The sequence below is a fragment of the Coenobita brevimanus genome, chromosome 7 (assembly GCF_032717465.1).
Source record: "Coenobita brevimanus isolate Jiangsu-jjx chromosome 7, ASM3271746v2, whole genome shotgun sequence".
Taxonomy (NCBI): Eukaryota; Metazoa; Arthropoda; class Malacostraca; order Decapoda; family Coenobitidae; genus Coenobita; species Coenobita brevimanus.
Genome location: NC_136960.1, coordinates 3812047 through 3823834, shown reverse-complemented (window position 1 = coordinate 3823834; position 11788 = coordinate 3812047). Strand labels below are relative to the sequence as shown.

Sequence of the window (11788 nt, the reverse complement as noted above, 5' to 3'; positions counted from 1 at the left end):
CGCTTCTGATGGGCTGGGGGGGAGGCTGTTTTGAGTGGTGGTGTGAGTGGTGGTGGTGGTTGGTGGTGGTGGGGGTGTTGAATGGTTGGGATAGTGCCTTGTGATTGGTGGTGATTGGTTGGTGGTGGGATATGAATGGGAGAGAGAAAGAGCAAAAACCAATCAGATTTATAAATTCAAGTTTGCACACAATTCACATCTAAGGTACTGTGTAAACTGGTGAAACAATGTTGCACACACACACACACACACACACACACACACACACACACACACACACACACACACACACACACACACACACACACACACACACACACACCTTCTCTCTCTTCTTTTATTTTTATCATTCAGCTTTTACTCCTCAGTTTCACGTTCCACACAACCCCCCCCCCTCCTCTTCCTTGAAGCCCTTCCCAGTTGAACCCCGCCCTCTTGAACCCCTCTCTCTTCCTTGAACCTCCTCCCCCTCTTCTCCTCTCCCTTGAACCCCCCTCCCTTCTTCCCTGCTCTCTTGAACCCCCCTTTCCTCTTCCCGTCTCTCTTGAACCCCCCTTTCCTCTTCCCCTCTCTCTTGAACCCCCCGTTCCTCTTCCCCTCTCCGTTGAACCCCCCTCTTCTCCTCTCTCTTGAACCCCCCCTCTTCCTCTCTCCCTTTCTGACATTACTTATTCTCCCTTGGGTCCTCTCACTTTTACCACTGTCACAGAACTCTCTTACATTCACACAACTCACTCTCTCACTCTCACACAACTCTCTTTCTTACTCACACACCTGTTCCTCTTTCTAAGCCTCACTCTTCCTCACCCTCACTCTTTTTCACCCTCACTCTTACTCAGTCACATTCTTATTCTATCTCGCTTTCACCCTTTTTCACTCTCTTCCCCCATCCTTTCTCACTCTCTCCTCTCACCCTTACTCACTCTCGCCCTTACTTACTGTCCGATTCTCCCTCTCCCTCTTTCTCACCCATACATTGTCACCCTCCCTCATTCTCACTCACCCTCATTCTCACTGTCCCATTCGCTCACCCTTTTTCAGTCTTTCCCATTTGCTCACCCTTTCTTACTCACTCCCTCCGTTCACTTTCTCTCTCGTAGTTAGTTTTTCTCAGCAGCTCAGCATATTATTAACTTTTTGTCTTTATCTCTGTTTTTTCCGTATTACACACCAATATTCCCCAGTGAGTCGTTGGTGTAGTGTGGATATTGCACAGATATTTTTACGAGGGAATATCTGAGGAGGAATATTCTGGCTAATATACTTTTAAGGAATGGACACAACGAAATATTCTGTGCTCGCAAGAAGGCGTTTAATTGACTCCATGCCTTCATTCTCGCCTTTCTTACCTTCTTGTGTGTGTGTGTGTGTGTGTGTGTGTGTGTGTGTGTGTGTGTGTGTTCCTCTTGACTCTCCCTCACCTACTCCTCTGCAATTCGCTGACTCTCCTCTCTCTCTCTTCACTCTCTTCTGTCACTCTTCACTCTCACTCTTTTCACCGTCTCTCTTCTCTCACTCTTCACTCTTTTCACTCCACTCTCTTTCACCAACTGTCCTGTCTCACTCTTCGCTCTCTTAACTCCACTCTCTTTCACCACCTCTCTCTCCTCTCATTCTTCACTCTCACCAACTCTCTCCTTTCTCACCCTGTACTCCCTTTACTCTCCTCTCACGATTCACTCTCTGACTGCACTCTCTCGCACCAACTTTCTCCTCTTGTACTCTTTACTCTCTTAATTCACTCTCTTCTCTCTCACATTTCACTCTCTGACTCCACTCTTTCCATCACCGACTTCACATTCTGTCTCATTTATTCCATCACTCCCTTTTCCATATTTGATTCTCTCTCTCTCTCTCTCTCTCTCTCTCTCTCTCTCTCTCTCTCTCTCTCTCTCTCTCTCTCTCTCTCTCATGGATTCACTTTCCCACCATTTCTCTTCACTCGGTTTCCAAATTGACTCTTTCTCCTTGCATTCTCTCTCTCTCTCTCTCTCTCTCTCTCTCTCTCTCTCTCTCTCTCTCTCTCTCTCTCACCTTGCATCGTCTCTCTTCCTCTCCCCTTACTGCTTTCCCTTCATTGCCTCACTCCCTTCCTCCCACTGACTCTCTCTGCATTGTGTCTCCCTGTCTCTCCTCTTACTGACTCTTCCCTGCATCTCTTCTCACTCATTGTCGCGTTTGATTCCTCCCTGACTGTCTCACTCCCTCTCCACTCCATGAATTCTCTTCCTGCGCCTCTCCCCCTCTCTCTCCCTGTCTCTCTTTCATTATCTCTCTCCCTGTCTGTCTCCCTTTACCTCTCTGTCTCTGCTTCTCTCTCCTTGCCTCTCTCCATACCTCTCTCCCAGACTCTCTTCCTACTTCTCTCCCTTGCCTCTCTCTTTCTTCCAGTCTCTCCCCCCTTCCTCCCTCTCTCAACCTCTCTCTCCTCCCCTCTGTCTCCCTGCTTCAAACTCCCTGACTCCCATCCCTATCTCCCTCACCTTTATCTCTCTTCATTCCTCTCCATTCTTCCCTATCTCGACCTTCTCCTCTCTGCCTCCCTCTCTCCACCTCTCTCCGTCCTTCTGTCTCCCTCCATCAATCTCCATCTCCCTTCCTTCTCCCTGCCTCCCTCTCCCAACATCCCCCTCTCTTCCTCCCTCTCTCCCTTCCTCCCTCCTTTCTTCTCTCTCTCTAGCTTTTCCTCTCTGCCTCCTCCTCTCATCTTCCCCCTCACAACCACTCCGTTCCTCTGTCTCCCTCCATCAGTCTCCCTCTCCCTGCCTCCCTCTCGTAGCCGCCCCCTCGCATCCTCCCTCTCCCTCTGCACACACTCACACACTCTCTCCCCCACACGTCACTTTCAATCCAACTCCCCCTTTTCATCGTGTTCTCATCTTTCATCTATTTTTTTTCTCTCCTTGATGCTTTTACATTTTCTTTTTCATTCTTCATATGTTCCTTTTTTTTTTCAATTCGACTTTCCATGCGATTATTCTGCCACTACATTTTCGTTGTCCTTATCTTCCTGTGTGTGTGTGTGTGTGTGTGTGTGTGTGTGTGTGTGTGTGTGTGTGTGTGTCCTCCCCTCATTTCCCCTTCCCTGTGTGTGTGTGTGTGTGTGTGTGTGTGTGTGTGTGTGTGTGTGTGTGTGTGTGTGTGCTCCCCTCATTTCCCCTTCCCTGTGTGTGTGTGTGTGTGTGTGTGTGTGTGTGTGTATGTGTATGTATGTATGTATGTATATCTCCTCTCACGTCCCCTTCCCTACACAACCCCTCACCAATGCACACACACGCACAGGGCGAGGGTGGGTGGATGTTTGTATTTGATGTATTTCTAGTATGCCTTCTTCTTGTTCCCCATTTTTTGTATTTTTTCTTTCCTGGTTTCAGAATTCCACCTCACCACATCTTCAGGTGGTGGTGGTGGTGATGATGGTGGTGGTTATGGTGGTGGTGGTGGTGATGATGATGATGATGTGAGGCTTGTGATGGTGATGATGATGGTGATGGTGGTGGTGGTGGTGGTTTTGGTGGTGGTGGTGGTTATGATGATGATGATGATGATGTGAGGCTGATGGTGATGATGACGGTGATGCTGATAATGTGAGGCTGGTGGTTGTGATGATGATGATGATGACCATGGCTTGGCGTTGATTTTCGTCCTTTTGCATTTTATTTCAAGCATCTCAGCGTCAGAGTAGGATAGCACTGCGACTCAGCATCCTTTCCACTGCACTTCTTCGTGACTAGCATTGCATTCTAGTATTAACCTCATTGTTCATAGCGTTCAAGATGGAGGGATGGCAGTTTGAGGGCAGGTTAAAGTGAATAGAGTATAGTAGACAATTCCATATACCCAAGAACTTAGAGCAGCGTAGGTAAGGGTATGTATCCGGGAACTATCTATCTATCTATTGCCAGACGCCTCAATCCCGTAAGGGGTGACCACAAACAAATCGCCTCCATGTCGCCCTGTCCCCCGCCATTTCACTGTCCTTTCCCCAGCTCACACACACACACACACACACACACACACACACACACACACACACACACACACACACACACACACACACACACACACACACACACACACACACACACACACACACACACACACACACGGGGAACTTAAAGAACTAATATTGTATCTCTTCTGCCAACAGAGAAGATCCAAAAGAAGTACCAGGACCTGAAGGGGGAGCTGGTGGTGGTGGAGCTGCAGAAGGGCGCCAATGGACTGGGCATCTCACTGGCAGGCAACAAGGACCGCACCGTCATGTCCGCCTTCGTGTGCGGCCTTAACCCCAACGGCAACGCTTACAAGGACGGAAGGATCAAAGTCGGGGATGAGGTCTTGGAGGTGGGTCACTGAAAGAGAGAGAGAGAGCGATTCAGTCGTGTTACTCATTTTGAAACGTGAAGCAAGAACCTCTGTTGCTTATGATCATATTAATTGCTTGGGGTCCACCTGACACCCACCTGTGCGGCTACTGCATGTTTAGCAATCCCACACTGTTGCACCTTCACGCGTTCATAAATTTTACACATATTGAATTCATGTCAGCTTTTTTGGGTGCTACAAACACCCTTTCCTGCAGTATGAATACATGAAGGATATATGTTAAAGTCGTATAAATAATGTAAAATAAGGGGAGGTAAGTTCGTGGGGGTTGCAGTGACCGTGGTATCAGCTATTGTCATGTATAACTCACAGTTCTATTTATAACTCAGGATTTACTAGTACTGAAATTTGCTGTCGGCCGGTTGACACAGAAGACGTTTTGGCCACCATTGGTCTGTGTGTAACAAGAGCAGAATATAAAGGACATGCATGGGCTTAAGAGTTATACTGTATACGAAGGAGAGCGACAGGTGTAGATGTTACTGATGATGATTGAGGTGTTTTATGTCGATCGGTCACCTTTATATGTTTGTGTTGGAGGTGTGATAGTGCCTAGGAAATCCAAGAGTCAGAACAGTATTTTTCTTGACATCAGGGACATTGTAAAGGCTTTTTATGCAGTGATTTGTTTTCCTTGTGTTTGGTCTTGCATTTTACTGATATTTAACATCGACATTATCTGTATCGGTAACATACACGGGGATAATGATTTCTTCACTACCCTGACGTACTGTGTGTGTGTGTGTGTGTGTGTGTGTGTGTGTGTGTGTGTGTGTGTGTGTCTTTCCAGACGATATTATTATCACCGCTGGAGTCGAACAAAAATATACAGTAATCAAGTGGTTGTAGTCCAGTCAAAATGAAAAAAAATGTCATTGGATGGAAGGGATTAGAATATTATAGGCAAAATAAATCGCAGAAGAAGAGGCGTTACGCTCTTAACCAATGAAAATAGACTCAAAATCAGTTCCCACGAAAAGCAGGAACGACTTATGCAGAACTGATAAGAGGAAGTTGTTGTATTTATCTTTCCCTGTCCCTTAAAGTTTCAAGAATTCTTAGATTTATTGTGAAAGTTTTCCGTGTTTTTTGTCATGGTATTCGCGGTTTTTGTCGTGGTATTCGCGGTTTTTGTCGTGGTATTCGCGGTTTTTGTCGTGGTATTCGTGATTTTTGTCGTGGTATTCGGGGTTTCCTTTAAAACTGCGGAGAGGAGAGAGAGAGAGAGAGAGAGAGAGAGAGAGAGAGAGAGAGAGAGAGAGAGAGAGATTTATCCAATATTAGCAGCGTATGGCATTGTTTACGCTTTTCCTCTTCTCTCCTAGTCTAAGAAATGATAGGGAGAGAGGTTTCTCTCTCTCTCTCTCTCTCTCTCTCTCAGTCGATCTTGTTGTTGGACCCGTGGCTCTGGATCCCCTTGATTATTTGAGAGTTTCCTTGGCTTTTGTGAGGTCCTGTGATGTCTCTCTGTCTCTCTGGGAGTTTGGTCTACTCTCTTCGGGACTCTTTTGGTCTCTTATAGTATTTTGGTCCGTCTTTTCTATTGGACTCCTCCGATCATTGTACTCTGAAAATGGCGGTCCCCTTCCTTTATTAATTGGACAAAAATTTATCATTTATTGAGGGACGGTATATGAGGGATGATGGTGGTGGTGGTGGTGGTGGTGGTGGTGGTGGTGGTGGTGGTAGTAGTGGTGGTGGTGGTGATAATGATGGTAGGTCTTCCAGTTTCTTTGTTTCCTTATTTCTTGATCCTACCTTACCCAAATCTTAGGTGAGGAAGATGATGATGATGACGACGACGATGATGATGATGATGATGATGACGGTGATGATGATGATGATGGACTAGAATGCAATTGTATGTAGTATGTGTGAACGTGTCTCCATTATCTGTTTCATTTTTCAGTCGGTTCGTTAGTAATTGACTCCAGCGAAGTCCTTCATTATTCATACAGGCATTGTTACTGTAGTTGCTGTCTTCTCCTAGCATAGTGTCCCCTCATCCCCTTCCTCCCTGCCCCCTTTTCTAGCCTACACGTATCCTGTCCCCGCCATCCTTTGCTCTCCTACCCCCTCTTCCCTCCAACCCTACCCATATCATCCTCTGTCATATCCCCTCACCTACCCAGTCCTACCCATATCATCCTCTCCCTTCTTGCCCTGTCACCCTCTCCAACCCTATCCCTGTCATTCTCTCCCCCTCCTGTCGCCTCACCCTCCCCAACCCATTCCCTATCATACTCTTCTCTTCCCATCGCCTCACCCTCCCCAGCCCGTAACCTTGCTTACATAACTTTACAGTGTTTATTTAACTATAATGGCCTAGCACAAGAGTTCAGGTAAAGTAGCAGTATTAAATAACCATGGACACTCCTCTTGGTTCATTTTCTCATACACCGTCTTTCAGCACTTACTCTTCCGTGTATTTTCTTTAATTTTTAAGTAGCTGACGTTTAAGTGGACTGTGTGTGTGTGTGTGTGTGTGTGTGTGTGTGTGTGTGTGTGTGTGTGTGTGTGGTGTATTTCATTTTTTAACTAGCAGACATTTAAGGTTACTGTGTGTGTGTGTGTGTGTGTGTGTGTGTGTGTGTGTGTGTGTGTGTGTGTGTGTGTGTGGACAGCAGCTGCAGACTCATTCATAAACGTGTGTGTGGTGCAAACAAACTCCAGCCAAACAATAACACAGCCAGCCAAACTAAAAACACAAACCACCGCCGGGCCCTCACAGACATAAATGGTCTCTTTTGAAAGCCACTCCCGCCTGGCATGGGAAAGAGACTGGCGTGGGATTTATCGTCAAAGCCACCCAGCACTGAACCCTGGCACTTTGTATTCCCCTCCTACCACCACCACCACCACCACCACTACCACAGCTGCCGCCACCACCACCACTACCACAGTCACCGCCACCACCACCAGCAAATTGATGGGTGAAAGTGAAAAAATGAAACACTTACTAAAAAGGGACAGGGTACAGTATTTCAAGAGCCATTCGTCTTGTCATCCAGGAGGTAAATCGCAGTTGGAGTGTAGATTATCTTTTTGTGGGGTCTGCATTAAAAGTCAGGAAAAGGGACAGTGCTTCCATATTCAGCCGGAAACCTTGTCAACTCTTTTCATACGAGGAGGCCTGAGAGAGAGAGAGAGAGAGAGAGAGAGAGAGAGAGAGAGAGAGAGAGAGGTATTTGGGCTCCTGGTGTCCGTGAAATTGCTGGGTAGGATATTAACGCCCTGCCTCTCACGCCTTCAGCAGCTGAGGCGATTGAAGAGGTGATTGTCTATTTGTTCCTGATCAGCTGAGGAGATTGGTGGAGAGAGAGTGAGAGAGAGAGAGAGAGAGAGAGAGGGGGGGGAGGGATGTGGTGGATGGAATGGTCGTATGGTGAGACAGCGACGAAGAGATGGAATGATTGATGGCTTAATTAGAGACAGTAGGCTTGTTTGATGGTGTAATTGGAGACAGTAGGGGGGGTCTGTTTAGTTTGGTGGAGGAGATGGATGACGAAGATGGGAGGACAGTGGGATATAGTATGGTAGTCTGACCATGGGAGGATGTGGATGATGATAGTGGTGGTGATGATGATGATGAGAAGGAGGATGGTGATGGATGGTAATGGTGGGAGGACGATGGGGGAATGTTAGTGCAGTACGATCATGGGAGGGTATGGTGGTGATGATGGTGGTGATGGTGGTGGTGGTGGTGGTGATGGTGGTGGTTTATATTTCATGGTTTATTTTACGATTTATATTTTCCTTTATGGTTTATTTTACGGCTTATATTTCCCTTTAGGATTCATTTTACGATTCATATATCCTTTTCATGGTGAGTGTGTATTCGATTTTCTATATAATTCTTGTGCTTTTATTCTATCCCCTATTTTCATTCCCGTTATTTTTGCTTTATGTTTACCCCCCTTTTTATATTTCCTTTGTGTGTCCCGTTTTTTAAAGTATAGTTTAGTCCCCGGTGTAGTAAACTCTGATAAACCCCGCTGATAGAAAATGGATAGAAAATGGATAGGATCGTGTCGGGGCGTCCAGAGAAAATGGGCCTTTGCTTGCCTGGCACGGGTGACTAAACCTTATTTGGCCCTTGCTTGTAATGGCCCAGTTTGTCCCCCCACTTGATAGCCCTTGCTTGTAATGGCCCAGTTTGACCCCCACTTGATGGCCCTTGTTTATAATGGCCTCGTTAGCCTCTCGATTGATGGTTTATGACGTTATGGCGGCCGTGTCCTGCTCTTGCGTTGCTTTACTTTTGAAATTGTTCTTCCTGAAATGCGCAAAGACCCCGGTTAATGGAAAATTGATTGGCTAGAACGAATTTTTTGGGCGTTGTGTAAAAATAAATAAATAAATAAATAAAAATGAGTGTGCGTTTGCGTAATAATTGTGCGTTTTAACCTGGACCTCATCACCCCGACGACGTAATATTTTGTAATCCTTGTATCTCCAGACGATTTTGTGCAGGTTAATTGAGAACGGTCTTTCGTACGGAAGGGGTTAGTGAAGGCTGTACGTAACCCCTGCTGTTAAGTAAATGAATAAGTAAATAAGATTGTGTCATGAAAGCAAGAAGTAACATGAATCGAACTGAAATTATTAAAGAGCTAAATACGTATGATTGAGATTAAAAAATTGTTAAGATTAGGATAGCTGGAGTGATAAATAAAGACATGACAGAGAAGTTTAAATTGTCTTTTCATTTTACTTATTCGATGTAGCCCTTTAAAGATGAGGACGGATTATAATTTTTTTTTTTATTATTATTATTATTATTATTATTATTATTATTAGGCCTATTATTATTATTATTATTATATCTTTTTTTTTCTAATATTTTCTGTCTATCTATATATTGCCAGACGCCATAATCCTATAAGGGGTGGCCGTTTGACTTTGAGTTATCTGCTATACGGGGAGGAGCACTAACCCTCCACCAACCCACTTGTTGACACGTAGGTAACACGTATGGTTTGGTTATATGGTTACCACCCAGCGTTGTGAATGGTTTCTTGGCCTACAGGAAACCATTTGGCTTGTCACTCAATGTAAAGCCACCTGTAAAGGAAAGAAAAGCAATAAGAAGTGACAGGAAAGATGGGAAGATATAGGAAGAGAGGAGGACAGGCACAGAAAAAGAATGATAAAGGCTAAGGAAGAAGTGGGCAGCACTACATCAAGTGAGTGGATGATGGTCGCCACCACCAACCACAATCTTTTCTTTTAATCTTTTCTCCAAATTAAAATCTGATGGTACAAGGAGTGGGCGTGGTATAATTTTTCTCTGGTAGGTCAGCGTCACTTTCAGGGGGTCATAGAATTTTACTGCTCTGGCCTTGATCGTTAGTGTGGTGGTGATGTGATGGTAGTGGTTGTGGTGGGATGGTGGTGGTGGTGGTAGTGTGGTAATGGTGGTGTTTTTGGTGGTGGGCTGGTGTAGTGGTGATAGTTTTGAGTGTTATGGTGCAAATGGTATGGCGATTGGCTCCAGGGTGCAGATAATGACCTTCATGTGGGGTGAAGAGAGGCCGAGAGGGGCTGAGGATGGGCTTCTGGTTAGGAAACTTACTCAACCCCTTTTCCTTAGTGGTTTATTTCTGATTCTACTTCGTTACTAACACCTCTTCCTTACCGGTTTATTTTTTATTCTACTCCGTTACTAATACCTTTTCCTTATCGATTTATTTCTGATTCTGCTTCGTTCCTAACACCTCTTCCTTACCGGTTTATTTCTGATTCTACCCCGTTACTAACACCTCTTCCTTACCGATTTATTTTTGCTTCTGCGCCGTAACTATTACTAACACCTCTTCCTTACCGGTTTATTTCTGATTCTGCGCCGTTTTTATATTCATGTGTGTTACTGATGCATTTTATGTAGTTCATAAAAGATGTAAGAAGCACAAAAATGAAATAAAAAACAGGATATTACTGGGTAATTTGGAAAATAAATCGCTAAGGAAGAGGTGCTAGGGAGCCTCCTTACCCCACGAAAATAAGGAGCTAAGGGTCACTTGAGGAGGATCACCATCTCGCTTTCTTTACTATACTCTTCTTACTTTACTTGGCCTAAAATTGACATCACTTCATTTTCAATTCTCAGTTGTAATAATGGACTAACACTAGAATATGGTGCTAGTCACGAGGAGGTGCTGTGGAAAGGATGTAGAGCCGTAGTGTTGTCTCTTATGAGATGTAAGCAAAGGGACGAAAATCTGGGCCAAGTAGATGTGAAAAGAGTATGGTTTATGTATTATTGTGCCGGAAAAACACCCCAAGACGTTAAGCCTTTAAAACTCGCTCCTTTGAGATAGATAGATAGATAGATAGAGAGAGAGAGAGAGAGAGAGAGAGAGAGAGAGAGAGAGAGAGAGAGCAGGGAAGGAAATACGCGTAGCAAATTAGCAAGAGGGTAAGATTCGCAAGAGAGTGAAGCAAGGAAAAAGGGAAAATCGTGGACATTGATTGATTCCCTTTGCATAGACCACTTCACCATTTCCCACGCTCTTCATGGCGCCCGGAACTCGCACCTGCGTGGGAGTTCCGCGTTACCTGGGATTCTTTTGGCGATTCTGAGTTCCATAGTGAGATAGCATGTGTGTTGGCGATTTGATTGAAGGATATTGTGAGGGTTAGGTAGGCAAGGATCAATCTGTGTTGGATCGTCTGGTGGTAGTTTGAGTTAAAGGAGAACTGTGTGTGTGTGTGTGTGTTTTAGGTGAAGGGGTCATCTTCTTGCTTATAAAGTGTTGTTGGTGTGTGTTTGAGATCATTTTATTTATTTATTTATTTATTTTTATTCTGGCTTTGGACATAAACTTGAGAACCTGTTCGCTGAGGCCCAGATATTCTCCTACGTGGCACACACTTTGTCATACTGTATTTATTTGTCTATCTGTCTATATGTCTATCTGTCATCTGTGTCTCTGTCTCATCTATCTGTCTATTATCCGTCGATCTATATCTGTCTCTTATCTGTCTGTCTATATCATGTCTGTCTATCTGTCTGTCAGTCTGTCCATCTGTCTATCAGTCTATCAATCTATCCATCTATCTATCAATCTCCCTCTCTGCACACACACGGTCACTACCAAACAGTCATAGAGCTACAAGCTGTTCCATTTTCTCTGTCGGTCCTTGTGTATAAGTTGGTTTTTCTATCTATCTGTCTGTATCTGTCTATCAATCTATCTCTATCTGTCTATCTATCTATCTATCTATCTATTCAAACACGGTCACCACCAAACAGTCACACGGCTACGAACAGATGTATTTTCTTTTTCGGTCTCTGTGTATACGTTTGTTTTTCAATTTATCCGTCTGTATCTATCTATCTACCCATCTATCATCCATCTGTCAGTCTATCTACCTCTGCACACACACGGTCACCACC

The 11788-nt window shown here is 44.8% G+C and overlaps 1 protein-coding gene across 1 annotated transcript in view; it reads left to right on the top strand.

Moving 5' to 3' along the window:
* The window catches only part of LOC145404710 (multiple PDZ domain protein-like), a 1044659-nt gene that overhangs the window by 871903 nt on the left and 160968 nt on the right, over positions 1-11788 (top strand). The window contains exon 35 of the mRNA XM_080276264.1: positions 4151-4347. Coding sequence (XP_080132390.1) covers positions 4151-4347 — 197 coding nt within the window. The remainder of the gene's footprint in view (positions 1-4150; positions 4348-11788) is intronic.